Genomic DNA, 14,122 nt, shown 5'->3' on the forward strand with positions numbered 1-14,122 from the left:
CACTTGTCACCTAGATACAAACATGGGAAATTAGGGTCCAGGTAAAAAAATACTGAAGTTTCCCTTTAAACTTCTCTTAATATGACCTGTTTTCTGTTATGAGATCTTATAATCAGAAGGTGGTTCTGCAGTAATGATCTAAGTACAATTAGGCTTATCTTCCTATCTGAGCGTAGGTCATAGGCTTGGGCAGTGTCTATTTTTTCGTACCTTCCTGACATTTCATCATTTTTGTTTTTAAAAAAAATAAAAAGCTGCACTGCTGGTAATAGGAGTCATTGTTGCATGCATGACATTGTCTAGCCTACAATGTAGGTGTGGACAATATGTTAAAATATTCCAACAAGACACAGTCAGCATAACAACTCCTTATTGTTTCAGCTGTGAGATGTGTTCAAGCAGCGAGTTTCCTGTTTTGAAAGGAAATAGTTATTATCAACAAAACAAAAAATAATATAAACAAATGAAACTGCAGCTTTTGAATTTTTAAGCTTCTCTCTTTCACCGAAAAAGACTAACGTTAGCTTAATGGCCTTGTTTACTCATCGTAAAACACACATCTTTTAACTTGACAGAAACAAAATAAACCCCAAAAAATTGGCCTTGCTTATTCTTTTCGTTGTTCTTACAATCACCAAACCATTAATTTATTGAGTTGAATGTGCAAATATCTTGGCTCTACGCTGTTATCCCCTACTATCTCTCTGCGGATACTGGCTGGCTTTAGTTCTTTAACGTTATCCCCACCACTGGCAGTCACCGTCTTTCTCAGCTCATTGTACACTAGAATACCATGCCTCAACACAGCATCCTGTATTAGTTTACTAGAAAGAGGAGCGTCTTTGTTTTTGACTGAATTAAAAAATGATGACCAGGATTTCTAGATACCTTGGTATACTTAAATACCGCCCAAGCCTAGTAGATCATATGATAAAACTGTACATAATTAGCAACCTCTTCATCATTTTCGTTTGTGCATGTGCATCCAAATAGTCAAGTGTATCTTCATTTGTCCTGCAATATAAAATAAAAATGAAATTCATAAATAAAAGTTTATAAAGATGTGTTTAACATGTAGTGGAGCATGACAGAAATAGAGACCCTTGTTTTTATAACAGTTTATTTTTGAAATACTCAAACATTAAAATGCTGCCTGTTTGACTTCATTACAGAGGACTACCTTCCACTCATAGCTGGATTTGTGGCTCTCACAGTTGTTTCGATCTCCGTCGTCTTCCTCTTCATCTACTCAATCTACTACAAGAACACCAAGATGCGCCGCTACAGTCTTAAAAACCCCAAACTGGACACCCCCAGTGGAAACGTAGCCCACAATGGCTGGGACATGCAGTTTCCTATGACCAAACTGTCTTAGCACTACATCTGTGGATAGCACAGAACAGATAGTCTGACCACTCTGAATGAGCTGCATCTCTCCGCCACCACAAACTACAGTGTTTGAAAGCCTGAATACCACTCAGCCTGCAGGCTCACACTGGACTGATCACATACTCTGTCATCCTCACATCTATTTTCTCACATAAAATAGCATTTTACCCTTCATGCCATAGTCTAATTATAAGAATGAGCAACTTTGGCTTGAGATGTACAATTTTATATTTACTACTGGACTTCACCTGTTTTCACTGGAAAAGAAAGAGGGGAGGAGCAAGGACTCAAAATTTGGCTCTGACATGCCAGATAAACTGTTTTGATATTATTTTATGAGCACAAAGGGAATTTAATGTTTTTATGAATGTTGTTTGTTGATGTTGATTTCACGTTTTTTTTTTAAATTATGCCCCTTTAATATTCACTTAAACTCGACTTGATTTTAGCATGCATATAAGTGTTAACCCTGAAACTGCTGTCTTTTTAACTCTTACACTAACGGGAAGTGAAACACCCCTGGCCTCTCTGAGGGTGTGAAAACCAGCCCTGCCAAATTTGTAAACACTTTGACTTATGCATTTTTTATTCATTGAGCCCATTGGCCCTTCATTATTCTTTGTAAGCCTCCATGCACTTCTTTTTTTTTAAAGATATTTTGGGGGTATTTTTGCCTTTAATTGACAAGAGAGCAAAAGTGTGAAAGGGGGAGAGAGAGAGAGGAGGCGACATGCAGCAAAGGGCCGAGGCTGGAATCAAACCCACGGCTGTTGCGGTGAGGACACAGCCTCTATACATGGGGCCACCAGGCGCCCCTCCTCCATGCACTTCTGATTGAGTTTGTAGCCTTCTCGGTGCCGGGCACTTTGTTGTGCCACACTGTTTCAGCCTCGGGTTTATGGGACAAATTGTCTTGTTCCACAGCTGTGTTTTTTTTTTTTTGTATAAATGACTGCATGGCATTATAGCCTAATGCCTATTAGAGCTGTATATTTAGGATACTATTTTATGTAAATGCGAAACATATTTATTTATAAGAAAAAGCAAAGATGAAACAATTTAGTGTTGAAAAAGGACTGCAGATAGGTATGTAAATGATGCAAATGTTGGAAGAATTAATGTGGTTAAGTTCCTGTCTGCGATGATGGGGACATGAAGACAATGTAACGCATTTGTGAATACAGCTGTAAATATTTGACTGATGTTAAAATGTATTTTGATATTAAAAATCTGGCTTTTCAAACAGATTGCTTCGTTATTGAAAGGTCAGAATGTATCTGATATGCATTCATCTGTGATCAGAAACATAAGACTCATTTTGTTGGATTTTTCAAACAGTAATAAGACGATGAAATAGCTAATCAGAAGATAACAGTTTCTTCTTGCCTGGTAAATCCTCCTCAGAGCACAGACCTGTGACAAAGGCTAGACCTTAAAGTTCTGCCTTTTTAAATTTAATCTCTAAATAGTTATTAAAGGGGAAAAACTCCTTAATTAAGAATTCCATATGTTATTTCTGTGGCGTAGGAAAGTTCAATTAATATGTGTGAACATGAGCTATTCTCTCTCCAAGTTAGAAACCAGACAAGTCTCAAACTTGTGATGTCATCAAGTTGAAAGTCAGTAGCTGCTTCATCGCCAATGAATAGCAGACAGATTATCGGAGTTTTCATTTTTATAGCCAAATGAGTGTTCTCAATTATGAAAAAATAAAAATACCCATCTATTCAGAACATTGTGCCCTCAGCATCATGTAGAATATTGTTAATGGAGCAGATCTAGACTTAATACCTGATGTCATCATAAATTTGAGTTTTAGCACTGTTAGTTGTTTATCAGATGAGGTGGGTGCCTAGGGTGTGACAAAAGTTTTATTATTATAATTATTATTAATATTATTATTATTATTGTTATCTTGACCCTCCCCAGAACTGCAAATATTTTTCCCTTGAGCCTCCCTGAGTGACCGGGGGGAAATGTATGACCCTCCCTCTATTTCTATGGGGCAAATTTTATTTTTTTGGGGTGAAATTTTAATGTGGAATGAGATTATTTTAATGAAATATCACTATTTTAAGGTTAGATTTGGTTATATTTCTTAATGAGTTCATTGCACATTTTGAAAATTTAATGATAGTTTCTGCTTTTACTGTTTCTTCCAGTGATCAATGGAATAATTTAAGCATATTTTTTTTGTTTTTTGATTTTAATTTATGCCTTTCAAGCCTGCTGGTGGGTTTGGGGGTTCAGAAGGGATTTAAATTAATTTTAAAAAATATAGTTTCATTAAGTTATATGCCCCTCCCCTAAGCCAAAATAAAAATCAGAAGTCCTTCCCCACTGCATAGAAAATATACCACATTCCTCCCCTGTTTTGTCCCATCGCTTCCCCTTTCATAAATAACAGTCTACTGTTACTGGCATTTTTGAACTGTGGTAGTGCACAGAAATAAAATTCTGAGTTTTGGTAATAGCCAAAGATCCCCTTAGAGGCTCACCAAGATGGGTACTACTTTACTGGGCTGCTGCTGACCCTCCAGGGTAATACCAGCACTACTGTACCTTCTAACAGACAGCTTTGGTGTGATCTTTCAGAAACAAATCTGTGGAAATCCTGAAAACTATGAGTCTGTTTGACTATTGCGCAACACATAGGAAAATAATCGCTCAGATCCTTGTGTTTTGACAGATACGGAAATGATGGTGGAAAAAAAAAAGTTGGAAAAAAAGTTTTGTCCATCATTTTTTTCCCACCATCATTTTTTAGATGTTTGTTAAAAAAATTAGATGGCTGAAAAAAAAGATGTTGGAAAAAAATGTTACTGAAAAAAAAGATGTTGAAAAAAATTATCTTGGAAAAAAAATGATGATCGAAAAAAAATCTCCTCTAGAAAATTTCTTGTTCCCCTCATCAGTTTTCTTTGTCTACCATCTTTTGTTTCACCTTCTGATTTTATTTTCGGCAAACTACTTTTTCACCATCTTTTTTTTGCATCCAGCAGGATTTAACCCTCTATGGTACGCACTATGATCCCAGTTGGTAAAAAAATGTTTGGGGTGTTTTTTTGTCTTAAAATAGACCAAGTAAACATAATGAAGAGACATTTTCAAAAAATATTATTTTTTTAGTAGTTTTTAGGGTTCGTTGCCATATGGCAACACCGTACCATAATGGAAAGTAATGAAAACATGAGAGTTTTGTTTAAAATTGTATGTAACATTTATTTTAAAACTCATGTTATAGTATAAACAATCCCCAGTAGCCTGGACAGGCGTCAAGTAAAGTGTTACCCATTTTACACTCTCTTACTGGTAATACCTGTCACTTCACTTTCATCCTCACTGTCCTCCCTCTCCTCACTGTCTCCATTGCCCTCACTGTCTCTGTCCTCACTGTCCCCACTGTCCTCATTCTCTGGCTCATAATCTTCATCCATCTCACTGTCTTCATCACTCTCACTCTGTGTTTCCAGCAGCTCATTTTCCTCGTCACTGAATTCTTTGTCATCTTCACTATCATCTAGTGGGAGGGCTAGTTCAGCCTTTTTCCGCGATGTACCATAAAAAAAAATTTGCATTCATTCTGTAAATGGAAGAAAGATGTGTCAAATATCATCATATGCAATGTGGAAAGGACTCACAAAGTGCATTATTATAGTTTAGAGACTATAGAAGATCAGTGTACACCAATGCAATTGCAAAGTAGGCCTATATACAAAATGTTATCAACATGCCAGGCTAGCAATCCATAATGGTACGGTGTTGCCATACGGCAACGTACACATTTTTAACATTTTCTATTATTTATTGATCGACTACAGTGCAAGAAACTACATGATAATGAACTTAACTAACCTATTGTTGAGTGTATTTTTTTTTTTCCCGTTGAAAAACTTCAAAAAAACACTTTTTTTGTTGAATTTTTAGGCATCAAATGGTGAGGCTCCTCCCATCGATGATGTCTGCAGAAAAGGGTTTCAAAATGGCCTATAGAAAGTAATGTGACAAATTTAAACACTGCTATTGGTTTACTTAGAACCCCACCTCTTTTTTAATGCATTGCATCATAACTTAAGATGTATTATCTGTGTGTAGAAGGCTTAAAATGGGGTTGTTGCCATGTGGCAACGCTGTACCATAGAGGGTTAATTTCAAAACAAGGGTGGGCCGTAGACGTGCTGCGTTCTGGTACTGTTGGAAATACAGCAATTCCGGAAGTTATACCTGAAACGCTTCCTTCCTGGAAGAGGGAGATTTCTCATACCTAAATTGCCGGATGTGACCTGTTATTTGGTGTGAATGTCATGTGGCTGTAAGAAATGCAAAATGAAAAATTCAACTATTTTTTTCCGCTCTCTTGTTCCGCTCGTTGCTGGGCAACCCCCCGCCCCTTTTCTAAGTTGTATGCAGAGCTAAACTAACCGTCTCCACGCTCCAACTACTTCACGGACTGTGGATCTTCTTGTCTGCCAAAGTTATTTCCGACTACACCACTCCACACCCGGAGGATTTTACGAGGAGCACGTTAATGCAGCACGGTGTTGCTTTACTTTGTGAGATCTCAGGTGAAAGGAAAAGTACAGCGCGTCGCCGTGAGGACACGGATTTTATATACGGGATCATTTTTATATTGTTTTTTAGTGCTAAAGGTTTTCTGGTCGGCACACCGGCGAAATCATGAGGTGGTTCTTCTTCATACTAAGCGTCTTGATAGCGTGTACAGGTAACTATTTTCTGTCCTGTTCGTTTGCTTTTTATTCATGAACTTTAAAAATGATATCACTTATTTGCGTTTCGACAGTGTCACAGTCACAGAGTCCTCAGGGTGACCTACGCCCATTGTTTGATTATCAGTTTACAGGCTGTGTTTTTGCGGCTTTCGTTCGCATGTTTGTTCATTTTCCAAATGTAAAAACTTTGTACATTTTTGGACAAGAGGGTAAAAGACATGTATTTGTAATCCTAGTCAATAAGAAACGTGTGCTTCGTTATTATGAATATTATTTCTTACTGTTTTTTGCTCATTATTTGTAAGGGGGGGGGGGGGTGGTGGTATAAAATTAGGAAGGCACTCCAGATGATTTTAAAAAGTGGAGAGGGATTTGTGTGTTTTTTTTTTGTAACTGGCTAAGGGGATGAACATTCAACTCTAAATTTTTGCGTTTTGTATTTATTTTTAAACCCATCAGGACCCCACAACCAGCAAGTCAGTTTTAAAGGCGCCTTTTCTTTAAATTCTTCAAAATCACACAATTTCTCACAGCCAGAATCTGTAAAATGTGGTTATTTATGGTGTGGTTAGGGTCATGCATTCTCCTTAGTTAAGCAGGGAGCATCAAGAAAAATGAAGCCTTAGCTTCTTTGATAAATAATGTGTAGTCCTTTATCATCATCTGTGAGACAAGTACTGCTTGTTTTATTGGTGACTAGAGCTGAAACTTGTATATTTATTGGCAGTGACTCAGCAGATTATTTTTAATGTTTAATCATTTAATCTATTAAATGTAAAATAAAAAAAAGTAATTCCCACAGCCCAAAATGGCTTCTCCAAATTACTTCTTCTGTCCAACTTACATTTCAAAACTCAAAGACCTTGTCATTTACTATTATAAACGACAAAGAAATGCAGCAAATCCTCACATATAACAAGCTTGAACCAGCACACTTTTGACATTTTTGCTTGAAATGTGGCTAAAACAATTATTAATTTAATTTTCTTTTGATCAAATGATAGATTATTTGATTAATTGGGTCTCATGAACCTTTTGTTGGTCAAGATCCAGGCAAATAATTCTGTAATGCTGAGTAAAACAGTTTTGCACATGTCTGCTTTTGATGTAGGCTATAACACCCATCGTGTCATTCTAGGAAAACCTGTGAGTTCCTCCTGTCCTATCAAGATGACCCCTCCCAGAGTTGTGGTGAGATTTGGAGACGGCTTCTCGGTTAACTGCAGCTCATCATCCAACCGGTCAACATCAGTGGGCTGGGAGGCTGCATATGGCCAAGGGAGAGGACTTAGACCTAAGGCGTCCTCTACTGTCCTAGCAATTGACTCTGTGATAGGCTGGTCCTTCATACCACAATGCTTCATCAATCTCCTTGATGGTTATCAGTGCTCTGAAAACCTACCAGTCACTGTTTACAGTAAGTTGCCCTTTACTTTGTCTGAATTTGCAAAGAATGCCTCTTGTGGTTTTTGATCATTCAGTAGTTCTGATGTTTGAGTTTTTTTTGCCAAATTCACACTTGCCTTCACTTTGACACTTTTATTATTTTTTATAGAAACGCCAGATGATGTTTCCATGTCTCACCCAAGTCAAATGGACCCCATGTTAGAGGGAGAAACATATCGCATGCAGTGTGACATTATTAATGTTGCACCAGTGAAAAACCTCACTGTGTACTGGCACAAAGGGAATAAGACCATTTATACTGACAGATTTCAAGAGTCCAGTCTGTCTCCACTCAATAAGTCATCTATCTTCAATCTGACCGCCGAAAGAGGTGATAATGGAACTCAGATCTGGTGTGAAGTAAAGCTGGACTTTTCACCATCAGTGCCAAATCTTCCCACAGTCCAGTCAAAGCCACATGACGTCATTGTACTGTGTAAGTTTGTAATGCCGTCGTAATTGAAAGCTGGGGTAGGCGGAAATCTGGAAAGGGCAAACAAAAGCTTCAGAATTTGAAAATGCACCATCCTTAGGTCAGGATGGGGCTTTTTGGGCTTAGGTCAGAGAGCAGAAAGCTCTCTGACCTAAGCCCCTCCCACCAAACGACCACAGTCATATGCACGCATTTCATTCAGTACCTGTTCAGTGTCTAAGTAATCTTATGTCTTTGTAGGGTGTCACGCATTGCATTTGTTCCGCCTCCATGCCTCGCTCTCTCTATCTGTTTATCAGACTACAAATGAGACAAGAATTAGCAAGTTAACATTAGCCACCCCGCCCCTTCATCTCACTCCTTACTGCCGTGGATCGCATCCCCGAGAGGAGAGCGGGCAGCAGCTCAGCAAGCCAACACTGTAGCGCCTCAAATTTGGCCAGTGGAACAAGTTTAACCTGTTCACTAAGGCAATAATCTTAAAGTTAGCCACATAAATGTAAACATGATGACGCAGCTGTGTACCTTCAGCTACTGTAGGCAGAAGGCTACCACTAGCAACATTTTCTCTCCATCTCTGACACACTTTTGACCCGTTTTATTTAATTTATTGTCAGACTTTCTTTTAGACTCTTTTTTTGGTAGGTCCGTATTCCTATTTTGTGTTGCTTTGCAGTGTAAGCAGTTGTTTCCAATGCTGGAATAGCAACTTACTCTGCAGGATTCTCCGCCATTGAATTAGGCAATCACAAAAGTGTTGAGCATGTGCATCTACACTTGTAGAGTAGCAAACTAGAACACCTTCTAGCCCGTTTCCCACTGCATAAAAAACCCACTAACACCCGCTAACATCTGGCTTTTGTAAGTAATGAGAAAGGTAACAATCTGCGTTCACACCTGAGTCAAATGACTCAGCAGTAGTCACAGGTATTCATCAGCTCCAGCTCCAATCAGCAGTGATGGAAATACAACACCCAGGTGAACTTGCTAATTTTAGCCCCTTCACCAGTTTGAGTTTATGACGTTGCGGCACAACATTGGTCCAAATAAGTTTGCACCTAGTTTGAAAAGTGAGTGAGAAAGAAAGAGCTACAGAAAAGAGGTAATCACCGCAATATTTCCTGGGCCTCCATACTGCTTTCTACTGTTTACTAACCTGTTTTCCGACCTGTCTATGATGTCGAACGTGACCCGCCGGTAAAAATACAGAGAGACATACTTGTCTGCTGCACAGCTGTGTACACAGCTCTCATGCACTGGCAATGGGAAAGGAGTCTATCGCCTATTTTTAGCTGGTTTTACCATGTTCATAAAACCTGTTTACCTACACTAATTTTGGTGGAAAATGGATATATGATAGGCAGGTAAACCAAACTATCATTTCATTCAGCCCAAATGAAATGATTGGGAGGGCTTATTACAGGCCTGTAACAGCCACAGATACCGTTTTTTTTCTTCTTCTCATAGCATTTCATTTTTGATTGCTATTGTAATGTGAAAAGAATATTAAAAAACCCTAAAACAAAGTTGCCTGCCCCAGCTTTAACCAGTTGAATTTGTGAGAAAATACGTGCATTTTTCATTTCTCTGATTGTGTATTAATACCTCTTTGTTTTCCCTCTCTGTCTGTATTTTAATTTTACATATTTCCTCAGACCCACCAACTTTTACCAAGCCTGGAAATGAGACGATGGAGCTCTCAAGTGGTGGTAAAATCATTTTAGATTGCACTGCTACAGGAAACCCAATGCCAGTATACAAATGGAGTTTGGCACACCCGATACAGACAAAGACAAATCAAAATGAGAATCAACCCATTTTGACTCCATCCATTGAGCTTCCAGGGAACTACAGCTGCACTGCGTCAAACACCCAGGGCAAGAGCACCAAATATTTCACTGTCGTCCAAGCTAAAAGTAAGATGTTTTTACCGAAGTTATTACTTTTATCAACTTGTTCTACTCCATAATTGTCTTGCAGTGTGAAATATTCTATAATTCCTTCATGCCATTGTTTTCCATCAGGTAGTCAAGCTGGAACCACTGCCGGGATTTTATTGGCTGTGCTTTTTGTTGTAATCTTTATTTCGGGATGTGTTGTTTATCACAAAAAGATAAACACCTCTGTTGCAAGAGCAGAAGGTCAGATGAGCTGAGAGTGAGAATGTAACAAAAACTCCCGTTTCCCACAGGGGACCGCACAACCTTCGCAGTCTTGGTTGGAGTACTTGCGTCCCTGGGAGTCCTGCTCCTCATCAGCGGTCCTTTTTTTGTGACGCAGTACGGCACATTTTCTTTCAGCAAAGGCAGCTATCTCAAAGGACAGCCTACCTCATCAGGACCTGTATGAGGATGACTTTTTTAAGTTCGATTTTGCATGGCTTTGGGATGAAAATTATACCTTTTTTAAAAGTTTTTTTTTTTTTTTGCTTAGACCTCAGTCATGTCTCTTAAAGGTCTGGGAGCATGGTCTATTCTGCACGCTCAGCTGGTGGACTTTGTGCTCATGCTTGGCCACTGTAGCTTTAAGAATGTGTAATCTTACCAGCTGTCTTTGAAGAACCACTAATCAATATTATGAGATTAACAAACAGTACGTTTACATGCACTCAAATAATCAGGTTGCATAGAGAAACCAGGATACACAGGTAATCAGAGAACACACTTACATTAACTGCAATAACCTGTTACTGTAAATCTGTGTATTCATGTAACAGCCCCACAACCTTATATTGGAAGCATGACTCATTTCATTTAAGTTTTGTAATGATGCTGCTTCTTCCCTTATTCAGACATAGAGACTACTTTGTCAGTTTCAGTTTCAGTCTGACTTTGGATGAAATTATTTTGTGCATTGGCACATGTCGTTTTCACCCTAACACTCTGCTGTCACAGTAATGCACTCTCCCTGTCTGAAGTCTGCGCTCTGCAAATGTGCATATGTAGAAAAGCCAACTGCAACCTGGTTACTTTGGTGCATGCAAAAGCTCTGACTGAATCAAATTACTGTTGAACCCAGGTGCATTAACACCCATCTCTTCAGCTCTAATGAGATTTCAGCTTCTTTTAGCCCACTGTTTCAATTTTATGGCCTGCACATTTGTTGTATGGTTTAATCTGAGCTGCTCTCATCATCCAGCAGCAGTCAGTTATTTCCTGCAAAATCCACTCTGTGCTACCTGTCCGACTCTGGAAAAACTAGCTGGTAATGAAATTTGAACATGGAAAGGACATATTTTTTTAAGGAGTCGGTAGATATCATAGACACGTGGTGGAGTTTAAAGACAAATATGTATTGGACACAGTAAAATTATATGGCCGTAACAGACAACAGTGGGCTTGACAGCTTCTTCCTCCAAGTGGGCAAAAAGTTAATGCGTTGGGTGCGCTTTTGGTCAGTCAGTAAGTGCACTGATATCATGGTACAAATGAATGTGTACAACTAAACGGGACTGATTCAACAGCCCTCATGTATTTTTTGCATGTATTACGATTGCTGCCTTATTAATTATCCTTCTTTTATTCTACAAGCAAAACACGAGCTCCAATGTTTTTCACACACAACCAATTTTTAAGGTGAAAGTGGAGTTGCTCTGCAGGATCTTATCCACTCAGGTATATTTTGTTTTTTATTTTTCAGTATACTGAGCAAAAATTTAAACACAACACTTTTGTTTTTGCTTCCATGTTTCACAGATTTAATGTGTAAGACTATGTTCATGCACTCAATAGATATATATTACTCCCAAATTTTGTTCGCAACAGCTCTGGTGGATATTACTGCAGTCAGCACACTCCCTCAAAACTTTCAAAATCTCTGGCATTGTGATGTGTGATCAACCTGCACCTTTTGGGGTGAACTTTTATTATGACCATCCCAAGGCAAACTTGTATTGTAATCATGCTTATATTTATTCAGCGTCTTCATATGACACACCAGTCAGGTGAATGGATTATCTTGCAAGGAATAAGTACTCACTAACAGGGGTTTTATGAAATTTGTAACCAAAATTTGAAAGAAATATATCCATTGAGTGCATGAAAAAAAGTCTTAGATCTTTCACTTGAACCTGTGAAAAGTCAGACATAAGATGTTTAAATTTTTTGCTCAGTAAACATACCTTCCAGATGCCACAGTACAGCTACAATAATTACTTGAGAGTGCTCTGAACACTGCAGTGTTAATAGTGCTATTTTTTAAGTCTTATTTTATAGATGAATTTTGCTCATTTCATTTCCTGTAAAATATTTTTTTTCCCAAATGATTTTTTATGCGCTGTTACAGCTTTAGAATGTTGAATTATTTTTGCACTGAAAATACTGATCATGCCATTTCTGCGATGTGCCAACGATGTCATGCTATAAAACAATTTGATGCTTTGTTGAAATTACCCGAATATGAGCCACTAAATCGTGTTTTAGACATTTTGTCAGATGTACAAGTAAAAAAAAAAAGAAGTAAAAAATGCTGCTTTCCATTTGAACATTTTTGCTGTTACAAAGGTTGAGTTAATTAAAAAAGCGGGCATTGGAGTGAGAGAAGGTGCTTTAAAGAGAATGTTAATCTTAAAATGTGAATATATATTTAGCGCAGTTAAATTCTAGTCAACTCGCCCGTCAGTGACATCCTTAAGCAGAATACTGATTGAGGCAAAGTCAAACCAGTGTCTTTCATGACTATGTTTTCACTGCAACCTTTTGTCAACCTCTTGGACCTCTTCACTCTCTGTCCCCCCTCTCTCTCTCATTCAATCTGGCTTACGTTATACAGTGCTGAGGCTGCCATACTAATTAGCACTGCACAAAGTAAATGTAAAGGAGAGCCTTTGGTTGCCAGTATAAACCTTTCTTCCCTTGAAACCATGTGCTGTATGTTCAGTCACTGTCATTGCCAGTTAAAGTTTTTTTTTTTTTGTTTGTTTTTTTTACCAGAAAGCACTGTTTGTGTGTGCTCTGACTGTGTTGCCATAACAACCTGGCAGAGTGGATGTTGCTCAATTTGTCATAGAGTTTAAAAAAAAAATGCAGGTTTTATTATAGACACATGCAAGCTTAGCACATTTCTGTAAAGTATTCAAAGAGTGAGCAGCGTATCAGAAGTGGAGCGAGCATGAGCTGTAATCTGTACATTGAGATTCCCAGCTGTGGCCTCCATGGATTCACCGAGAGGCATCCGATTACTTGCTCACTTGCACTGCATTTGCGGTCAGAGTGGATCCACTGTGTAGCATTCTAGTCACAGTGTGAGACTTACAAGCTACATGCTGCACCAATACTCCCGCCTGCTGGGATTTCAAAAAGCATTGGAGTTCTGAGGCAGTAGGAGAAAAGCATGCTTGCAGAAATGAAGAAAAAAAAAACATATGCTTTTAATCACTGCCAGTTGTGATCAGACAAAGAAACAAGTAATTGAATCGTTTTTAAAGCACGACATGGTCACACCTAAGGCTGGAATGTAGAGAGTAGGAAGACAAAAAAAACACTGATTCTCTGACTCAGTATGATACATCATCACTAGTTCAGATCTATGTCTGTATTTCTAGGGTCAAAGGTTATTCCTTCAGTTTAGAGAAGAAAGAGACATTTGGGCTACAGATTTGATCAAGCTATAAATTGTAAGCATGTGAATAACTATAAATGTACAATGTTTTTGTATACTTCGAAAGTGACAACTTTCTAATTTGCCAACCACATTTTGCTCTACTTAGACTGTAATGAGTCAGATATTGAAAACGGACACTTGTTTGCACAGTGTCTTCTTTGCTCCTGTGGTAGTTCTATTATGTATATCTACATTAAAGGTGGTACAGTTCATTTCCTGCTAAAATGCTTATAAAATCAAAGCAATACAAAGGACTGAGCTGTGTTTTTCAGAGGCCTGCCACCTGTTAAATTTCCCTCTTTCCCCTTTACCCCCCACCCCCAAAGTCAGCTGGGATAAAGGGGGCCCTTTTGTCCAAACATTGTTCCCTGCAGAGTTGCCAAGCTTGTTCAAGTTGGAATTTTCTCTCTGTCGCCCGCTAATCGACGGCTCGGTGCAGAAAGTAACATGGAGAACAACTTTCTCAAATGGATTTTGACGCTCTGCACGTTTTACTCCGGTAAGATGTTGTATGTTACATATT

At 38.5% G+C, this 14,122-nt stretch overlaps 1 protein-coding gene across 1 annotated transcript in view; it reads left to right on the forward strand.

The window, feature by feature from the left end:
- LOC121956247 (hemicentin-2-like) overlaps positions 1-14,122 on the forward strand; it is a 32,203-nt gene that overhangs the window by 14,870 nt on the left and 3,211 nt on the right. Inside the window, exons 11-19 of the mRNA XM_042504379.1 lie at positions 1,173-1,374; positions 6,191-6,214; positions 6,579-6,595; positions 7,258-7,536; positions 7,675-8,001; positions 9,654-9,914; positions 10,190-10,341; positions 10,432-10,532; positions 13,941-14,098. Of these exons, the coding sequence (XP_042360313.1) occupies positions 1,173-1,374; positions 6,191-6,214; positions 6,579-6,595; positions 7,258-7,536; positions 7,675-8,001; positions 9,654-9,914; positions 10,190-10,341; positions 10,432-10,532; positions 13,941-14,098 (1,521 nt within the window). The remainder of the gene's footprint in view (positions 1-1,172; positions 1,375-6,190; positions 6,215-6,578; positions 6,596-7,257; positions 7,537-7,674; positions 8,002-9,653; positions 9,915-10,189; positions 10,342-10,431; positions 10,533-13,940; positions 14,099-14,122) is intronic.

Source organism: Plectropomus leopardus, chromosome 17 (genome assembly GCF_008729295.1).
Source record: "Plectropomus leopardus isolate mb chromosome 17, YSFRI_Pleo_2.0, whole genome shotgun sequence".
In the NCBI taxonomy this organism is placed as follows: domain Eukaryota; kingdom Metazoa; phylum Chordata; class Actinopteri; order Perciformes; family Serranidae; genus Plectropomus; species Plectropomus leopardus.